The 20,991-nt window shown below is 48.2% G+C and overlaps 2 protein-coding genes across 2 annotated transcripts; both read left to right on the top strand.

Moving 5' to 3' along the window:
* Positions 1 to 2,082: 2,082 nt before the first annotated feature.
* Positions 2,083 to 11,033, top strand: LOC122369663 (annexin A3-like). Its single transcript, XM_043344569.1, has 10 exons — positions 2,083 to 2,263; positions 2,809 to 3,232; positions 3,611 to 3,757; positions 4,837 to 4,904; positions 6,274 to 6,388; positions 6,818 to 7,028; positions 7,426 to 7,581; positions 9,446 to 9,619; positions 9,948 to 10,138; positions 10,696 to 11,033. Exons 1-10 carry the CDS (start codon positions 2,100 to 2,102, stop codon positions 10,750 to 10,752), a joined length of 1,707 nt encoding a protein of 568 aa, XP_043200504.1. The 5' UTR covers positions 2,083 to 2,099; the 3' UTR covers positions 10,753 to 11,033.
* Positions 11,034 to 13,501: 2,468 nt separating this feature from the next.
* LOC122369655 lies at positions 13,502 to 20,567 on the top strand. Its single transcript, XM_043344561.1, has 3 exons — positions 13,502 to 13,742; positions 14,980 to 15,112; positions 19,337 to 20,567. The coding sequence occupies exons 1-3, from the start codon at positions 13,670 to 13,672 to the stop codon at positions 20,163 to 20,165; spliced, it is 1,035 nt and encodes a 344-aa protein (XP_043200496.1). The 5' UTR covers positions 13,502 to 13,669; the 3' UTR covers positions 20,166 to 20,567.
* Positions 20,568 to 20,991: the final 424 nt, after the last annotated feature.

Genomic DNA, 20,991 nt, shown 5'->3' on the forward strand with positions numbered 1-20,991 from the left:
GACAGTTCGGTAATCGGCAGAGGTGCCACGAAAAGCTGGTAAAGGGATAGTTTCGGCTATCGTTTTTACCATTCAGTGGATGCCCACCCTACTTTTACGGTTGCTGTTACGGATCTGGGTGAACTATGGTCACGCCATTAGGGACTCGGGTTCTTGTCAGGATCACCACCACTGCGTGTTTACATGCGAAAGTGTCTTGGGGACCTTGCAAACCTACATTGGGTTGTCTGTGGTCAGAGCTGCTGCTTTAACGGCAACACCTGACCTCGGTCTTGCGATGGCAGTAACTTTGGTAGCGGCTCCTTCATCGCGCCTTGACGTGTTTTGCTTTGAGGTCGATTTTGCCACCGGATAGGGTGTGTGCACGATTGGCCCCGCAGAGGCTTGGGCTGCTCGTGCTTCGGCACTCCGGTCCTCGGCACTTGGCTTTCAGCGGCCCATGTCTCGGCCAGCAAGGAGAGTAGCACCCTCTCGGCCCCGGCTTGACATGTCTCGAAGACGAAGTAATCCTGATCTCCTTCAAGGGCTGACCGTGGTCAGAGTCGTTGCTTGACTGTGGTTATCGTATCCTAGCCTTGCGGGGGCGGTGACTTCGGCCAGTATGTGGAGTGGCCCCAGCTTGACGTTGACTTGAACTAGACCTCGATTTTTGTTCACCGGATGGATTGTCTGCAGTATTGGCGTCGCAGAGGGTAGATTGCGGCTCAGGCTGCTCCGGGGACCGGGATTGGGTTTTCGGGCCTTAGCTTCGTGGCTGTCCTAGTCCTGGTCAGCAAGGGGAGGATCTCAGTCGTGATGAGGTTGGCGATGAATACCTCAATGGCGAGGATCGGGCACTTGTTCTTGCCCTCCGGCGATGGGGCTGATCCGCCGCTGCCCCTGGTGGTGACTCTGTAAGGCGTTACGGAAGGAGCCGGTATTCAACTCTTCGGGTTGATGAGACATTCCTGCTCTCCTTCGGAGGGTGCCGCTAATTTCCAAACAGTCCGCTCGGTCATCCTAGGCCTCCTAGTGCCAGTGCCGCCAGTGGCTACAAGACTCAGCCGCTGCGGGGCTCAGCGGCTGAGCTGGCGAAGACCAATCCCTTCTCATGGATGCTGTGCCTAATTTTCTTCCTCTACTCCAATTGCGGTTCATATTTCGGCTTCGACCGATTCTCACTCCTCGATCTTCAAATTACTTATCCATCCAGGCTGCCAGAAATATGTCGTTAAAAGAGACCCGGGAGGTGGGAGGTGGAAATGTCAAAGTCACCCGGGGACCTCGTATGCCTAGCATGTAAATCGTCCGCCACCTCCCAGATAAGTTAAGCACAGCTCGTGCAGCTGCTCAAAAGATTCGGCCTCACCGTCGTATAGCCACTGGTGACTCCGCGAACTCTTCAGTGCCTTGGCGCCGCCGAGGGACGCAGAGCAGGCTGTTCAGCAGTCAGTGTGGGGTCCACTAGCAGCCCCGCTTTCTCCAGCGGAGAAGGAGACGGGTGGGCGGGGGTCCATCGCCGACAGGGTGGTCGGCGCCCCTCAGCGCCGGGTACGGGGACAGTGGACACCCACCCCACTCCGCCCTCGACCACCTACTATCATTGAGTCAGTTTTTCTTCGATGACAAAAAGTCTACGATCGAGGAGAGACGGGATACAAGCAAAAACGACTAGCAGACTTCCCCCAAAGGCATTGTTTGTAAGAGCATCGTTTTTTTCGGATTAGTTGAAAAGCGGGGGAAATCACAATATATCTACCTAAATTCAGAAGGAGCGCCGAGCGGGCAAGGAAATTCAATGGTACGAAGGCAGTTGTTATTGAAAAAATACAAGAAATTAGAAACAGCTTTAGTCGAAGAAATATTTTAGTTGTTAGGAACTTCAAGTCACTGATTTTAATTGTAAGTTGAAATCAACGCCTGGCTGATTCACTGTGTAGTGTGTATGTACACAGCACACGGTATCTACACAGCGCTGGTCCGACGTCTCGCCCGTAACCCCCCCCCCCCCCCCGTCCTCCCACCGCCGTCGCTGTGCCCGGCGGCTGGTATGCTCCTCCCCCTCCTCCCCCACTGGTATATAAACTGGCGTCGGCCGTCGGCGGCTGCCCGTCTCCACCATGTATCGTCCGCTGCTGCTGTTCGCGGCGCTCCTCTGCGTGGCCTCGGCCGGCCGCGTTCCTCGTGGAGTGCCGGCTCTCAACAATACCTGCCTCTGTGTGCCGTTTTATAACTGCGAGGATGGCCAGCTCATCACCGATGGCGCCGGTCTGCTTAACCCCAGGTAAACGGCACTCCCGATTGACTGCTCTACCTCAGGTAACGACAAATGACTAACCCGACCGCACAACTCCAGGTAACGACTAACGAGCGTTCGGGCTACTCAACCCCGGGTAACGACTGACGACGGAGTGCTTAGCCTTATAGGTTATGAGTTCCAATTTCATGAGCCATTTTTTATCGATAATTGAATGTTCATTGAAATGCTCATTGCTCAATCTAGGGTTTTATTTATCTGCTTAACTTTCAGGGTGCATTTTGAGAATATCAAACTACTATGCATTGAATACCACGGCGACCCTGATCGGTCCGTGTCCGTCTCTTATTCTGCTGTGACCGGTGCATGTTCCCGTCCCGGCTCCCATCCTTTCGAACAATTTGCGTCGTTCTTGTGTCTTCTCTAGTCCAGTATCACTGATTTTTTTTTGTCTCATTCACCCTGCGAACAATTTATGTCTATCTGCCCTGGTGGCCAATTTACGCATGCCCTTCTCAAACAATAATCATTAATAATGGCTTCTTGTTCCCCTCATCTCACCTCACTTGCAGGTTCGGCCCTCGTGACAAGTGCACCGACTTCAACATCTGCTGTAACGATGAACAGACCATCAAGAAAATCGAGGCCAAGCCCGGCGTGGACAAGAGTGTGATGACAACCATCAAGGACGGCATCAGCGAGCTCTTCAGCGGCGGCTCCAAGCCTTCCGTCGGAGCTGGAGAGTGTGTCTGCGTCGCTTTTTACCTATGCGACGGAGGAGTTCTTTCGAAGGAGATTGCCAACCAGGTCGACCTACGTCAGGTTTCCTCCACTGGTCGTTGCAACAACGACAATGAACAGTGTTGTTCTCTGCCGCGCTCGGCTGAGCCGACTGCGCCTCTGGTTCCTGCGTGCAACTGCACGAGTCGTCAGTATTGCAGCGAGAGGGATGTTCAGCCTCTGAGGCTCGGCCAGGTCGCCTGCCGGTCGGATGAGGTAAGTGGCTTCCTAATCCATGAGTATACAACTTGATATCCTTTGGCTCAGGCATTGATGCCCTGCGATGTAGCTCGGGGATCCTTCTGACGTTTCCTGTGACAGAATTTGCGGCATCATTTGTGACAGACTGATTTATATTCGGCCAATCGATACATGATTTATTTTGGGTAAATTTATGCGTCGATGTCGTCAATAGTAAGTTGCATAGCCGTGATAGGTACATGGGTTTTGTTAGAAAATAAGCATTAATAAAAATTCACCTTAATGACAACCTCAATGTCTAACCGGTATTACGTCAGCTTCAGGGTCCCCCTTCGACCGCCGCATTTGCCCATTTCCCGCACTGAGTTCCCATTCTCCCGACGTTATTTCCAGGTGTGCTGCAGTAACCCGCAGGTCCCCACGGGCGGATCGGGCACTGGAGCCGGCGGCATCGTACCCGACACGGAACGGCCCGACTACGACCTGTGGAAGTTCTGCAAGTCGTACCCACTCAGCGTGGCCTGCGTGAGGTCGCGGCAGGTACGAGTGTTTAACGAGCGCATTAGAGAAGAATAATGCGCTTAGAATATTGATTTGTTGTCACTGAATGGACAGACAATTAGTTAAAGCGTTAAAGGTATTGTTAGCGATTAGTGTCAAAACAATTTTTCGGCATATTTTTAACGTGGGCTTCTTTTACGTTATTTATCTAAGTACGGGTAGTTCGATTCAGTTTATGGATAGATAACGTCAAACAGTCATGTGACCCTATAATGTTGGTTTAGAGGCTTATCAATAAAGAAACAATTATTATTTTCCTTTATTGAGCCAAAAGTCAAGTAATTCGACAAAGATCCAGGCATTGTATAGTACGCCAAATGCACGCTGAACCGGTAAAATCACGAATAATTTGCGCCCATCTGGCCTTGGCCATGAACCCACAGCTCACGTTGCAGCCATGAACTCCCGGATATTATAAACGTGAAGTCATCTTCGTGTGCTAAACTAACATTCGCAGTTTGAATTCAAATTCAGTCAATGTACGCCAGCGTTCAAACGTAGCTGGGTTTTCCAAGGTTGACTCGACTAGGGTACAGCCTGAATGCAAACATCCTTGATCCTACTTCGGTTGCTAGGGCCTGGGGGAGCTAATGAGAAGTGAAAATAATGAGTCAGCATTTGCCACTTTATTACCGAGGTGTGGTTCCCGAAGCTTCAGTAATGAAATGCAGGGTCTGCGTTGGTGGCCATTGATATTTTCGCTTGGGGGCAAGAATGTCGTTGCCAACGCTATCGAGATGTGATGACGGTATCACTATTGTTTGACTTTTCATAACGGACGTAAGGTCATCTGTAGGCAGACGGATTACTTTTTATCGACCTTTTTTCCTACGTCTGTGGGTATCGTGGGCATGTGTTTGTCGGTATGCGTGTGTGCGTGCCTGCGCTTGGCTCTGTCTTCGCCTGTGTCGCTGTATGTGTCTAAACAGTTTACATCTACACGAGTGTATAAATCCGAGTGTGTGTCAATCTTTGTATATATGTGCCTCCGTCTGTGCCAGTCTGTTATAATCCCAAGGTTACGTTGTTGACTGAATGTCTCCCTCGGTCTGTTTCAGATCACCGGCAGACCGACCCTGCTGCCCGCCAAAAACTTCGACCCTGATCTGGATGCGGACGAACTAAAGTAAGATATACTCTGGCATATCAGTTAGGGAAATAAACATACCAATCATCAGATGCACGCGCCGCCGATCGGGATTCGACCTTTTATTTCTCGTCGTGGCATGCTCTAACACTGAATACCTTCCCTTTACTTGTTTGCATTTTAAACCAGGTTCGGATTTATTTAATGGTACCTTTTTTTGGTTACGTCTGTGAAAATTTGAGTTGCCTGGAGATTGGTCACCGGGTTTAGTTAACCGATTTTGCCTTGAGGAAAAAAATCAGCTATGGCGATTTAGGGATGATCGTACAAGCAAGCCTGTAGACTGTCATGCACTTGAAAGATAGCTTATGCTTAGTTACATAAGTCTGCTTATATTTAACTCAAGAAGACACGAATTAGGTAAGTTTTTTTCATGTAGAAGCAATGAAGCATAGCTGGATTGTTGCAAAACCATGCCATGACATTCGATGCCTTGATAGCTAAAAAATTGTCTCCTTATTTAAGCTTATTTTAAGCAGGCATCTATATTCAAGAATCTTAGACATCTTACATTGAGACAGTCAGCCGTGACATTTCAGCGTCAAGCGACGGTACATTTATGACTCAATGCGTCAGGAACTATATGTGGGACAAATCACTTTTATAAATGTTGGCGTGACCCGTCTTTCGAGACGTTAGACGGTGTCTTCGCGGCGAGCGGTGAAGCCTGGTGTTATCACTCGTCTTGTTTGTTTGAACCGCCGGGATCTGGAGAATCCAGCGCCCTTGTGGGCTCTCCGAATCCCACGGGACCTGCTGAGTCTGAGGGCTGGAAGCTGTTTATTCAGGCTGATAGATCTGCCACCGAGCGTGGTAGTGAAGATGGGTCGCAGGCACCCGGCAACGCCCTCTGTCATCTGTTATCTGCCCTCCAAACCGTCCTGTGTCCTCCGCTTTACGTCCTCCATTTTACTCCACTGTCTCCTTCTGTCCTCCATTATCTGCTCTCTGCCCTCTGTCTTCCGTTTCCTCGCCATCGCCAACCGCCATCTGTCCTGATCCCCCTCCTGGTCGGGCTTTGCGTATACAAGTTTGTGTGTGAGTGTGTCCGACGCGGTAGATTGTCAAATGGTAAACGCGAGGACATTTTAGAAACCGAGTACAAATTCCAGCGGGACGCCCAGTGCCTGTTTCGCTGGTGATAGTGGAAAGAAAACAGACGTAACGATAGACGATAGTATAAACGTGAACGCTGCGACTTTCAAATGCATTTATTATTTGTTTTGCGTGTAAATAAGATACTGAAAAATGAATCTAGTGGCATCAAGTAAAAACAGGTAATTGCATCAAACGACCTACCCAAATACCAAGTTTTCAGTAGTAAGCTGACATCCCGTTTCCGTTTCAGCAAGGCGATCGGCCGCTGGGACGCCACCGATTCGGTCTTGATCGACATTCTGACCCGACGCACCTTCGAGCAGCGCTACCTCATCGCGCAGGCCTACTACCGGAAGTCCGGCCGGGTGAGAAAATAGTGCTTCATCTCGTAGTAGATACCTTATATCCGCTAGGACGAGAATTTAAAAGGTATCCTTTATACCTTCCTGTCTGCATTTTAATAAAAAATGGCATCTTTCTTTGGGTATTTCTGCACCAGTTTAGCGGTAGAATGCATTTTGCATAGTGATATAAATTTCCATGTTTTCCACCCAAAATCAGATGAAGAAAAATGGTGTAATCTTGATTTCCTGATCGCATGTTTTCTCTAGAGAGAATATGAAATAATATCTTTCCTTTGCATCGGCATGCAGTCGATGTTTAGAGCAACTTTAAATAGGGGCCATTAGCGTGCAGTACAAGTCACAAACAGCTTTAACATACATATGTTTTCATTTCGCACATCATTCAAACGTCCCACCTTAGCCCTGACTGACTTATCACGCCCGTTTCAGAACCTGGCCGATGCCATCTCGTCGACAACTCGCGGCCACTTTGACGACCTGATGGTAGCCCTGGTACGTAACGCCGGCTACTACGAGTACCTCGCTGAGGAGCTGCGTGACGCCATGCACCGCGCTGGAACGGACGAGGACACCGTGCTGGAGACTCTGATCAGCAGCACCAGCGAGGAGATTCAGATCATCCGCCGACACTACAGCCGACGTGAGTATGCACGTGAAGACGAGCTCAGTTTACATGGACTGGGGAGGAGATGGGTGGGGGGGGGGGGAGAGGAGAGGAGAGGAGAGGAGAGGAGAGGAGAGGAGAGGAGAGGAGAGGAGAGGAGAGAAAAGGGAAGGAAAGAATAGGAGAGTGAGGTTGAGAGAAAAAGGCAGAGAGCGAGAGACAAGGCAGGGACAAAGATAAAAAGACACAGAGACAGATGTAAGGAAAAAAAAACTAGGAAGGCGATTACAGATAGCCAACTGAATAACAACCAATGTCCAGTAGATCAGGCGTTATTTCTTAGCTCCGATACCGGCTAGTCGCATTTCGTGTTACAACATTCCACGCCTCTTTGTACCAGAACCAGATGTAACGTGAATCCTCTCCCCGCCAGTGTCTGGCAATCCGGATCTGATCGCTGACATCAAGGACGACTTCAGCGGAGACCTGGAGGACATCCTCGTGGCTCTGGTGAACGGATCCCGCGACAACAGCTTCCGTGTCAGCAAGACTCTGGCTGCCGAACAGGCTGCTGCTCTCTACCAGGCCGGTTAGTATAGGGGTGGTAATCATACCAGGCTGGCTAGTATAGGGGTCGCATAAGTACCAAGATGTTAGTGTAGGGGCAGGCGCGTAACCACCACTGGGGACACTGGGGACCAGTCCCCAGTAACTTGTGGGTTACTGGGGACCGTCCCCATAGAACCCAGGACCTCCTCAATTTGCTTAAATAGCCAAATATTGTCTCTAAATCGACGTGAAGAGTAATATGTAGTCAACGGAAGACAAAACTATGGATGTTTTGTTTAGCCCGCGCCCGGGTGGGCCTCTTAGCCAACTTCGCCATGGTGGGGGCCTTTTTGGTCACACCAGATTATCTCGGAAAGTAAGCGAGCTAGAAAGACGCAGTAAAAAGCAAAATATAGCTCGCTACAGGATCTTTCAGAATTATCTAGGACATTTTTGATCAGGTCATCGCTGAGGTCACTGGAGGTCACCAAAGGTAAATTTTTACGAACTTTTGTTCCCGATTTTGGCAACTTTTCACACATCGGCGCATAAGTCGGGAACCAATAGAGCTGCAGTGCTGTGGGAAATCGCATTCGATAGCTCTTTTAAAGGTCTTTCTGAAAAATGTTCTCAGATTTGACATAATGTCAACGGTTTAGCCTCCAGACTCCAGAGGCAAAAACTATCAAAAAATGGCGTTTTTGCGGAAACGGTTTTTGTATCATAACTTTTGACTCCAAGCTTGTATGACGCTGATTTTACCGGCATCGCGTTTGTCTCGTCGAGACGCGTCGAATGAACTATAAGTTGACCTGAAAAGGTCAACCTGAAAATTTGACCTCATGTCAAGGTCACGGAAAAGGTCATGTTGCATGTCATTCGATTCGTATTGCTGAGCTGAACACATTCATGGTGTTTTCAGCGCTCTAGTATGTTTCTACCTAAAGTAGGTAATGGTAAAACACTGTTGTAGATATTTCATGACCTGAGATGACCTCAGGGACATAGGTAGAAAGAGTCACAGGTGCAATTTTCCGGTTCAGTGTGTCATGTTTGCCTATTGTTTCACGGTGTTTGAATTTGTTTTCGGCCAAAAGAAGAACATTTCAGTTTTCCCCCATTGACTTATAATGGAGAGGTCGCAAAATTGACCTGATATTAGGTCACCGATGTGACTTTGAGATATACGAATTGTTCATACTGACTTTCTCATGCAAAAGCCCGAGTTTCAAACTTCTGGTATGTAAACTGTAGGAATGACAGAGTCACAAAGTTTTTAGAGGCATGGTTACTTTACTTGACCTGGTGACCTGACCTTATGTGACCTGGGGTCAAAATTTTCACACACGATGCGAAATTAAGGTATCATAAGCTATACATCTAAGCATCGCGGTGGTGCGCACCGCGGTTTTTCCTTACACGCGCAAAAATTAAAACTGGGTGTGGTCAACCCCCCACCCCATACCCCCAATCGGGCAACGGCCAACGATAGATCCTGAAATATAATATTTGGTCTTTGCGGTCCTCCATGTGGTCCCCAGTAACTTCAGACTCGTGGTTACGCGCCTGTGTAGGGGTCGTATTTGTACTAAGCGGGCTAGTGAAAAGGTCGATAACTTAACATGTCTGGTTGATGTTGGCGCTCATACCAAATGATAAGGCGGCCGTACTCGCACCACCCGGTCAATATAGGCGGTTGTTCTACCAGGCTGGTTTCATGGCTGGTATGATGTCATGCTTACATAATTTTAAGATGTTTAGAAGCGCTGGCCTCGATCTAGTCCTTTAGAAGTGTGCAACTAACTGCAGCTTTGAATCAAAACTTTAAGTTGCTACTAGCATGGTTCGGCTCCTAGGCCGGGAGACCTAACTGGTTACCTAACAGCGTGTTTCTGTCGCCGCAGGAGAGGGTCGTCTCGGCACCGAAGAGGAGACGTTCAAGTATTATCTGACACACGAGAACTATGCCCAGCTGGCGCTCATTTTCTCCGAGTACGAGCAGCTGGCCCGCGAGTCCTTCGCCGAGGCGCTGGAGGATGAGTTCAGCCGACATGTGGAGGACGCTACCCTGGCCATCGGTGAGAAGGCTTTGTGGGTTTGGTGAGAAGACTGATCTCTTACAGCGAGAGGTGATCTTTGGGTCATTGGTAAAACATCATGCCCAATCATCAGGGCGTAAGTGATATTGCACTAAGAAGTAGAACCCAGAGGCTGGGCTTATCCAAGATAAGTGAGGAGCCATTAGTTTGCCATGATCACCAATGACCAAGACCATTTGAGTAGGACTATGTCGAACCATGCCGCCGTCATCATTTGCTGCTAAACATGCATATTTATACTTAACTCGCAAAGATCTGCACTACTCAACCACACGCTGACTTCCGTAACCACCCCATTTCGTTCCAGTCGAGGTGACCCGCAACCTGCCGCGGTTCCTGGCTCTACGTCTGCACGATGCTCTCTGGGGTCGCGGACCGCTCTCCAAGGACGACTCCTCACTCATCCGTCTGATTGTCTCTCGTGCTGAAATCGATCTGGGAACTATTTCCGATGAGTACTACACTCTGTACGACAGGAAGTTGATCGATGATGTTCAGGTGAGGTTAGAGGGAGAGGGAGAGGAGAAGGAAAGATAGGTGGAGAGGGAAAGAGGGAGAGAAAGGGCGGGATGGAGGTGGACAGGATGGAGAGGGAAGCAGAGCGGGAAAGAGAGATGGAGTGGGAATGAGAGTGGGAAGAGAGGAAGGGAGACAGAATGACGACGGAAGGAGGGGAAGAACTGAAAGGGAGAGGGAAGAGAGAGGGACGGCGAGAAGCTGATTGAGAAAGAAAAGAGAAGACTTTTGCTCACTGGGTTTGGAATAGGATGAAACTGAAAAGAATCCACAATTCTTATGGATCGAGAGCCTAGATTATCACATGTATACTGCATATCTAATGTTGTAGATGATTTGATGATAATTATGAAGCTATGGAGCGAAAGCGCAAACACTAGGTTATTGGTCTGCAGTCTGCACCCATAACTAACATGCATTCAACTATCACTATATCACATCTGCTGGAAGAGTGACCCTACTCATTTTCCATCTGTAGTTCCCTGAGTCCTGATCAACTGCAAAGTTAAGTTGTTGAATGACGGTGCTCTCATTTTCAGCTGAAATCCACTGGAGACTATGACACAGCGTTGTCCCGTCTCCTGGGCGGAAATTGAGAGAGTCGACGCACACCTAAATACCACATCTTCTCGCCGAGGGTCGCTCAAGGCTCGGTACTTGGACCCGTGGCCAAGCTCGGTCGGCCTTCGCGGTGCTGCGTGTTGAAAGTGACAGCATGTTTTGGTAGTGTACTGCAATGATTAGTGTCTGCAATTGCGGATGAGAATGGTCAGTTTTCTCGTGCGCCCGTACTGTTGGCATTACAAATGACCTTTTTGTGTGTGAAATGGACGTTATGTACAACGACAAAAAGTTAAAATAAAAAAGTTTCACATTATGGTTCGTATCAATTTTCTGGTGATATCTTTAGAGATCACCGACGACTTGATAGGAAGTCTCTTGCTTGACGCGCAATGGGTCTGGAGTTATGTTGCAACAAACAATTTAAAGCGTCCACAATGCCTTCGTATCAATTACCAAATAGCTACTGGCATGTGGAAAATATCACATCGTTTACATATGATTTTACTTTAATAGTTCCGGTAAATCGAATGTAACCGCGAGGTCAGCAAGAAGATATTGGGAAATGGAGGGAACGGGTAGTTCTGATATACGAGTGCTGAAGCAATTCCAAAGCGAGATATTCATCATCAAGACCTTGGCACGAAGTCTCAGCCGCAGAAATTGAGTGATAAAACCCCATATCTCCAAGCTGCTTCGCGTTCGCGCTCATTTATGAATTAATAATAAAGGCTGAACTCAATATAGCTGCGTCTGAAATCGCTAACGTCACAAGCCACAACGTGATACCTCGAAATATTCATGCGAGGAGTTCGACCCATTCAGCCTCGTCATTATGGTAGATGGCTGCACCGTGACTGACCGATTTCGATAGAGATAGAACTTCGTCACTCTTCCTTGTAAAACAAATGCTAAATCACTGTTCTAAGCATAACATGGGGAACGTGAGTGTATTGAAAAAGACAGCAGTTCTGGGAAGAGTGCGATTGAAGTCTTGCACAATAAGCACATGCTCATTGTTTTGAGGTCACCATTCCGTGCTTCTATCCTCAGGATGCTGAAATCCTTCTCCTCCACGTCGCAACCCCCCTCCGGGCTGGACAGGCAACTTTATCTCACGCGGGCTGCTCCTTTGGAGCGGCACCGCTGCTCCCGAGGGAGCGCACCCCGTAGCCGGGTGCAGTGAGTGCCTTGGAGCTGGTTGGCCTGTCCTCTGGACGGGCTCAGCCCCGGCGACTCACTAGGGTGCCTGTCCAGACCAATGTCTCCCCCTATATCCTATCATCCTCCCGGCTTTGAAATGGTCCCATTGGACCGAAAGGGCCTAACCCAACAAAACAAACAAGCAAAAATGTTTTGAGGTCATGTTTTCACAACAAAGGCATCACGAGGAACAAGTAGGAGATGCTTAACCCTCGCCCCGTTGGGGGGGGGGCATTTTGGCCCCCCTGTGGTTTTTCCTGAATAGCAAGAAAACGGCGGCGCGCAGCGCCGCCAAATTTTCAGTACCTTCCCGGCCATCAATTTGACACCTTCACACCAAATTTCAAGTCTTAGGTCAACTTAGGTCAGGAGTTATTGAGGTCAAACTGAGGTCATGTTCGAGCAAAAATGAGCAAAAAACATGCAATCTTGAAACGCTCACCAAATCTACAGTTATCAAGCAATTTCAAAGTTCTTTATATGGTCTAGTAGACAAAAAGCGGCGCTACAAAACTGCTATCTCGGATTTTCAAAATTTTTGGTTTTTGACCAAAAAAAATTCAAAAAATTGATTTTTTTAGAAAAACTTTTGAAAAATCCAAAATATTTCCGAATTTCGAAAAAAACGGAATATATGTGATAGTCCCAGCGCTCTTCTATATACATACCAAATTTCAGATCGATATCTCGTTTTTTTGCCAAGTTATAGCGAAAGAACTGTTCAAAAATGATGACGTCAAATTTTTTAACTCAATTTTTAGCGATTCTAGACCACGTACAGAAAAACAAAGACCACCATTGAACTCCCCGTGACGAGCTGCATCGATTCGATACCCATTTTATGCAAAAATATTAACTTTGAAATTTGACCTAATTTGACCTGACCTTGACCTGACCTTGACCTGACCTTGACCAAAACGTGACCTAAGCTGGCCTCAAAGGCTGCCTGACCCACATAATCGCATTTGTCATGTAAAATGGACCATAAAACATGTATCACACGACACTTTCATATTGTGACCCCCCCGTGACCTGACCTCTGTGACCTGACCTGGTATCAGTGACCTCAAATAGCAAAATATGTGTTTGAAGAACATTTCCCCATCGATGATTTTCAATGAAATGCATTTTACTCGATTTTACAACGCATTTCTTGAAATGCCTGTAAACGGTGAAAATTGGACCTTTGACCTGACCTGTGACGTCATCGGTTTGACCTAGGTCAATAAAATTGGGTCACAAGGTAGTTCCCCGTTGGGGCTATCCAACGCCGTTTACCGCTTGTCGCTATGTTGCGTGGTTCTCGAGATCTTAGGGGGGGGGGGGGCAAAATGCCCCCCCCCCAACCGGGCGCGTTGCTCGGCAGAGCCCAACGGGGCGCGGGTTAATGATTTGTTCCTACTTGAGTTAAATATCATTACCAGTGTAAACCACGCCTAAGTTTCACTCTGCATTTATCCGACTAAATCCTAGCGCTTCTAGGCTTTTCATAACGAGCAAAACCACCTCACAGGTAGGTATTCAACATACGGAAGCGACCTCCCTTCCCCTCGGCGCTGGCATCGCCATTGCCGATGTGTTTTCCAGGTCGCCCAAGGTCAGCCCCGCCCCTCCCCGCCGCCTCCACACGGCTGCAGATGGGAGGATGACGTAGGCATTGGGGCGGCTAGCTGGAGGGGTCACACAGTCGGTCGCCAGCCTCGTCGGTTGTAGGTAGGCTACTCACCGGTCGTGCTAGCAGACGAAGCTATGAACAGAGGCGGCGGATTGGGCTTTCTGCTCGTTGCAGTGGTGGTTGCAGCTGTGGTTCAAATTGGAACAGGTGAGCTGTTTTTCTGAGCTGTGCTGAAAATTTGGGGGGTTGGTTTAGGTCATTGTTTAGTATGTAAATGTAGAAGTGACGTTTGTGTGTGAGGCCAAAGTACCTAAATTTATTCATACGCGCTCATAATTATTCCATGGATTGCCTCTCATCGTTTCAATGTCCTGAAAATAAAATGCTCTCGTCGTATCGCACCATATTTACGGTAAATGTTCGCTTCATATAATCGCCATCTCTTGTCCCTTATCTTCTGTCTAAGCGGAAGCGTCCCTCGCTCGATGTCATATGCTACGAGAGTTGAGACCCGCCGTTTGCGGTTGTAGTCGGCGTCCTTTCCGACGTTCTTTATCTCGACGTCCTTTTCCAACTTCTCGGGCCAGTCGGCTCGGGCTCCTCAGCACAGGGTGAGGACAGAAATAGCCGCCGGGGCACAGACTAAACAGAGCTGGGCCATCGACAGGTAAAAGAGGTACGGCCGTCCAGCAAAAGAGTGGTTGGTTAGCCTATGTGTTTTTGGTGCAATAACTTCGAATGACAGAGACACTCCTGTAAAATGACTCAATAGAAATGAGAAGACGGTTCGTGCACACACTTCGGCAATGGTTTCAACATCCATTAGACGTATTCGTCAATGCAGATCGATTACCTATTATGATGATGGCAACCAACCACTTAATACCTCAGGGAGGGCCGTACCTGCAGCTTGAGTTTGTGTACCGCACAGAGCGAATCGATATCGGCGATTTTTTGGAGGGTAGTGATAGCATGGCAAAATCTGAATAATAATGTTTTCTGAACAGTGTCGACCCCTCCCCATGAACATGTGTGATAACTGTATCCTCTTGTTGGCTGCGTTTACTGTTAGCTTTAGGCGTAAAAAACATAGGTACTGCCGTGCTTCCGTCCGCTGGATTGGATCCTGCTCTTCCTTCGCCCATGCACACCACTCCCCTGTTGGACGGCTCCCAGACAAAAGAGATTGCCAGTCATGGACCTATCTTATCTCTGTATTGTTCGATCGAACCCTGCATGAGTCACCGGCACAGCAGCTGCCATACGCGACCGTCGGTTCTACCAAAAACAGGGTTGTGGCATATGAAAAATGGTAATGGAAAAATTGAGTAATGTGTAGCTATGACATCGCATCCAATATCGTGAACGTTACATTTTCTCGATGTTGACTTCCGACCTGTAACTGTTCCCCAGATGATTTGCTGAGTTTTGATTTCGCCCGCAGGCTCTGTTGTGGAGGACCAGTTCTCTCGTCTCCTGGGAGGCAGATGTGTACCGTCTGATATCGTCTCTCTCACCAGCATCGACTGTAACGATCATAATGATCACACCATGGAACTTCTCTGTATCGCCTCAATGTGAGGTCGGGTCAGGCACGTAGCTAGGATTTGGCCAAGGGAGGGGCGGAGGAATCCCGGGGGCCTCCTTTCTACAAGGGCCTCCTCCCTAAAGGGGCCTCCTTTCTACAGAGGGTCTCATGCCTACACAATTACATATACAACATAATGCATTCACTTTTGTTCAGCTTTCATATGGCAAGCGCACTGGTATGTTTCTTTATTCTTACCGCTGCAGGCTGCAGCGGTAAGAAACATACGCATATCACAAGTCTCCGAGTGGCATGATAACGGGCAAAAAAAAAAACTCGGGCGCTGGCGGCGGCCGGACCGCAGCAGGAGGGGGAGGATCTGCGAGGAATGGGAGGATACTGGATGACGGTCAGAGTAACACTTGGTGTATTATCATATATCGTTCAAGCGCTTAACCGTATTCCGGGCGGGCTCTGAAAGACTCTGAATCGGGCGGGGGCCTTTTCTGGCCCCCGTCAGAACTCGAAAAGCACGAATCGTAGCGACAAACGGCAAGGGCGTTTGATAGTTCGTTGAACGACTTACAACTTTTGTAAACAACTTTTTTTGGGTCAGGTCAATATTGAGGTCGCCAGAGGTCATAACAAATAACATGGTTTATAACGACCTACATAGATAGGTCAATTTCAAAATCTAACCTAGGAAAGTCACGCTGGGTACCAATCGACGCGTCATGACCTGGCGAACGGTTTGGTACACTAACAACTGTTTAGCCCCATCATGTCGTGATTTATTGGCTAAAAACTGTTGATGACCTCACCTCACCTCAGATGATCCTTCCCGGTGCTCCTGTCAGTAAATGCCACCTGGGTGCTTACAGATCAGATAATCTGACGTAATTCAGAAAGAATTGGGTGGTTTTGACTCGTTTTCTCGAAGCAGGACACAGTTCATTACCTATATTTTCCAATAGGCTTGTCACGATTCTGACCTTACTGACGTCTGCAAGATTGAAACTATACGGTTATCAATTCTTTCTGTGTGAATGATGCCACGTTTACTTGCTGCAAGTAAAACATGGTTTCGTTAGTAAATTTTCCTAGGTCCAGGTGGTTTGCTTCATTTACGCCGTAGATGAAACAAACAATCGATGGATAGGTATAATTATGAGTTGTGCGAAGCATGGCTATGGGAATATCACCACGGTCTATTAAATGGTTTGGGTAATTGCATCCATCGTAAAAATACCAACACAGCCACAGGTATATATTACAGAAATGGGCTGCTGTGTTCATGCATTAACCCGCGTCCTGCCGGGGGGTGTTAAACACCCCCCTGCAGTTTTCCGTGAATATCTCAAAAACGGCGACGCGGCACACTTTATCCTACATCATTTCTACACATGTTGTGAAAATTTCAGACCCTGGTCACTTAAGGTCAGGTCACCAGGTCAGGTCAAATGACCTCACTACATAAAAAGTTTTAATGTCTGCCAAAGGTATGTACACGGAGTGACCAAACGCTTTGAAACTTTCAGAGATGCAAATGCACAAGAGCGACAAAATGCAAAAAATGTATGTCTTGGAATTTTGATATCGATGACATAAGGTCAGGTCAATTTTGCGACCTTAAATTGAAAGTCGCCTTTTTAGACGGAAGTCATTATAAACACTCTAAAACACTGAATTACTAGTATATTTGACACATTGAACATGAAAATGGCACCCGTGACCCTTTCTATAACCCTGAGGTCATCTCAGGTCACGAATGGTATCTGACTGTTTTTCGCGAATAACTTTTGATAGAGGTATGCTAGAGCGATGAATACACCTTAGTTGTGTTTGGCTCGACGATACGGATGGACTGATATGGATCTTAGCCCTTATCGGTCAGGTCATGACCTTGACCTGAGGCCAAATTTTCAAGTTGACCTTTCAAGGTCAATTCATAGTTCATTCCACACGTCTGGACGAGAGGAACACGATGCTGGTAAAGGGAAGTTCGTGCAAATTTTGAGACGAAAGTTATCGCCGAAAACTGGTTTCCGAAAATATCGGCCATTTTGGCAGTTTTTGCGGCCACTGCAGGTAAAACCGTTGACGGCAAAACCGTTGACGGCACCCGGCATGATTTCTCTGAGCGCATTTATACAAATAATTTGTCTACATAGAATAGGGCCTTCTGTTTACAGAGGACCTCCTCCCCTGTCCCTTCCTACAGTGGGCGGCGACGCGGTTGAGAGTCTATTCTGTACAGTTTCCTGAGTTCTTAGTTTTCACTATAGTGAGAACTGATAACTCTCTATAGAGAGTAGCAGGGACCAGAAGCCAGAAGGTAATTTGCTCACAGTGGGCCTCCACTCTACGTACTTAATATACGACGCTGTCTTTGACTACCGGGGGCCTCCTGCCCACAGAGGGCCTCTTATCTACAGAGGGCTTCCTCTCTACAGATTGCCTCTTATCTACAGAGGGCCTCCTCTCTGCTGAGGGTGTCTCTCTCTCTCTCTCTCTCCAGAGGGCCTCCTTTACAAAGGGTATCCTCTCTACAGAGGGCCTCCTCTCTAGTCTCTACAGGGACCTCCTCTCTACAGAGGGCTTCCTATCTATGTAGGGCCTCCTCTCTTCAGAGTCTCGTCTCTACACAGGACCTCCTCTATACAGAGGACCTCATCTCTGCAAAGGGCCTCCTCTCTTCAGAGGGCCTTCACTCTACAGAGGGCCTCCTACCCACAGAGGACCTCCTTTCTACTGAGGGAATCCTCCTCTACAGAGGGCCTCCTCTCTTCAGACGATCTCCTCTCTACAGAGGGCCTCCTCTCTTCAAAGGGCCTTCTGATTTCAGACGGTTTCCTCTTTACAGAGGGCCTGCTCTCTACAGAGGGCCTCCTTTTTTACAGAGGGCCTCCTTTTTACAGAGTGCCTCTTTTTTACAGAGGGCCTCCTTTTTGCAGAGGGCCTCCTCTCTACAGGGGGTCTCCTCTCTAAGGGGGCGTCCTCTCTACAGAGGGCCTCCTACCCACAGAGGGCCTCCTGTCTACTGAGGAGTCAGAGGGGCCCTAGCGGTCAGACACAGACACTAGTGGTTATTCACAGGAGATGAGAAGGGCCCTAGCTGTCACTTGTCAGGCTGGTCAGAGGGCCCTGATTGTTCTGACGTCATTTTTTAGATTCCCGCGTGAATTTCGTTCGCCTCCGACGTGATTTTGGCCAACGTGGGCCTTCGGCCCACGTTGGATTCAGGCCGAAAGGATTCAGGCCAACGTGGGCCTTCGGCCCACGTTGGCCTGAATCCTTTCGGGGGGCCTCCTGAAAACCCCAAGGGAGGGGCGGGCGCCCCCTCCGCCCCCCCCTTGGCTACGTCCCTGGGTCGGGTCGAGATGGGCCAGTCGGGAATGGTCGTGAAAGGTGTGAGGCGGGACAGCTCAAATGTCTGGGGGTTATCCGTTCTCACCGCTTAACGTTACTCATTACGATACTCCACTTTAAAGGGACTATCCCACCTTCTAAAATGTTGTTAAAACCAGTTAAATTGTGCCCGACTTTATAGATTGGATGACCAGGAACACGGATCTGGCATTTATTTTTCATTAAACATCTTAGGCTTCCCATATTCCAAACACAAACTTTCAAATATGTGACGTCACAGCCCAAAATTACCTCCTTCCCCAGGCCACATTACTGTCATAAAGCTGATTCTTTTTACTCTGTAGGCACCACAACAAAGTTCAGACCAAGTTTTAAGCGATTTTTCAACGAACAAACCCATTTAAATCAGAATGACTAAACGAGGTGACGTCACACTAACGGTCGCTCCATGTTGAAGATAGGGCCTTGTACAAGGCCCATTTTCAAATGAAGGGAACATATTTCTTCAACACCAAGAGGCCGCGGGGGTTGCAACCTAGATAGATAGTGGTTTCTGAACCTCGCCGCAAACTTGGCTATCTCAACTCAAACCCCATGTTAAAGGTGGGATAGTCCCTTTAATAGTGATAATGCATGTATATCAATAACCAGCTTTCCAGTCTCCAGAGGGTCCAGAAGATACCGATCATCAGATTTATAGTTGGGTACGCACTACGCACGGACTTATCTTTAGTTTTTTTTTTGTGGTTGAGTGGAGATGATGTAGAGGGGAGGGTCTGCTTTCGCCTTTTACCGCTGTTCAAACTACCTACAACGATCTAAGGCAATATTAGCTAGCTTATGAAATACGTAATTGATATTTTCTATCCACCAACTCTCGCTAATGTGAATTGTTTCGTTCCAGTTACGAAATCTCCAGTGATCAAGGCTACGACCAAGCTGCTGGCGAGACCTACGTTGACAAGCTGAGCAAGGATAAAGAATGGACGACGAGACAGAAGGGCAGCCTGACCAGGTGTTACTCGATGGTTCTGGACCAGGTGCCCGCGGACAAGGAAGGGGCCTTCGTGCTGGCCTGCTGGCACCAACTGCTTCTTTCTGAATGTAACCGGAAGAACATGACGACCTATGTGGAGGTCGTTGACCCAGAGAACGCCAAGGAACTTGTGGAAGCCGTCGCCGATTTGGCTGAAGGGCCCTGCTTTGACGTTGGTCTCAAGTATGCCGACGAATTGGGGATGAAATGGGAAGCATGTGCGAGAAACAAGAAACTGGACATGTCTTTCCTACAGGGCGCAGCGCACTATTACATCCTCTTCAGTCAAGGCCAGGAGATCCCCGATGTCACCCTGGAGAACAACAGGAAGACCATGGAGCAGCTGGATAGGCTGAACGAAACGTCCCTCTGCTACGCCGAAGCTACAGGAGAGGTCCAACCCAACGGAGAGATCAACTATGATCTGATCAACGAGGCAACCCGAAACGCCATCGGTCCGGAACAGTTCAAAGTCGTCGACAGGGCCTTTGTCGACTTCTGCCGGGGAGGAAATCCTGGCAGCATTGCCGAGTACTACGCCTGTTTCAACAGGGAGAAGCCTTTCGCCTGCGCTGTTCTCAAGTCGTATGATATCGCTCTTGGTCGTCAGACGCCGAACGGAGCCTCAATCATCACGACGACGGTCGCCCCAGCCACTGCAGGCTTCATCGCCAGTCTGATCGGCAGTATTTTCTGATTGGCGGTGTCATCTTTGGCCAGTATTTGTGAACGACGTGATGAGAAAGTTTGCTGAGATGTCTAATGGCATTTCGGAATGATCATAACCAGGCGAAGTAACTTGTCAGTGGTTCGGTTTTCTGGACAACATTTTCTGCTTATCAGTATTTGAAAGTATTATTACCCCTTTTGGGTTCAATACCGTGAAGGCCGAGTGAACGATAAGATCTTTTGATGTTGATCTTCATCGTTACATCCTGGTATCATTGGACGCGTTCTTGTTACTCCCGATACAGCCTACACTGGTTGGAAGTTTTCTGATAGTATTATTTTTGGGTGCTGTGATATTGTGAAAAGCTTCTAACAGGTGTTTCGTGGTGTTTCTATTGACTGTAGTGTACGGAAATAAAAGGCCTCTTTATGTTCTTGTTTTCTTCTGAGCCTTTTCGTGAAGCGCAAAAGTGATTATTTTTGTTTAAACATTGAAACACAACCAGCTGTAGGTAAATGAATTGGTTGAACATATCTGCATTCTGCAGTTTTCTTTGAAAGCTGGAGGAATTATCCAGGAAATTAGCTTCTCTTTTTATGTCCTAATGGCTAGACTGCGGGAAAGTAACTATTTATGGGTCATATACCTGCCTTGTGACCTGCTGGTTGTTAGATAACAGATCATTTTGAGATCCTGGGAGATACATCACGTTTCACAGGGAAAACGAGTCCACCCAGCGCCACTATATCCAGACAATAGGCAGTGTTCCTCCCCAGGCCTTAGCGATGCTAGCGCCGCCCATCCTTGCCCTCTGATGGATGGTAGGCGGTGAAAGTGAACGGAGCTTCGGTAG

The sequence above is a fragment of the Amphibalanus amphitrite genome, unplaced genomic scaffold (genome assembly GCF_019059575.1).
Source record: "Amphibalanus amphitrite isolate SeventyFive unplaced genomic scaffold, NRLGWU_Aamphi_draft 001059F_arrow, whole genome shotgun sequence".
NCBI classification, from domain to species: Eukaryota; Metazoa; Arthropoda; class Thecostraca; order Balanomorpha; family Balanidae; genus Amphibalanus; species Amphibalanus amphitrite.

Coding starts and splice junctions, on each gene's coding strand:
- LOC122369663 (XM_043344569.1), top strand. CDS start 2,100: ATGTATCGTCCGCTGCTGCTGTTCGCGGCGCTCCTCTGCGTGGCCTCG. Junction 3,233..3,610: donor TCGCCTGCCGGTCGGATGAG/GTAAGTGGCTTC, acceptor CGTTATTTCCAG/GTGTGCTGCAGTAACCCGCA. Junction 9,620..9,947: donor GGACGCTACCCTGGCCATCG/GTGAGAAGGCTT, acceptor ATTTCGTTCCAG/TCGAGGTGACCCGCAACCTG.
- LOC122369655 (XM_043344561.1), top strand. CDS start 13,670: ATGAACAGAGGCGGCGGATTGGGCTTTCTGCTCGTTGCAGTGGTGGTT. Junction 13,743..14,979: donor TGTGGTTCAAATTGGAACAG/GTGAGCTGTTTT, acceptor TTTCGCCCGCAG/GCTCTGTTGTGGAGGACCAG. Junction 15,113..19,336: donor CTTCTCTGTATCGCCTCAAT/GTGAGGTCGGGT, acceptor GTTTCGTTCCAG/TTACGAAATCTCCAGTGATC.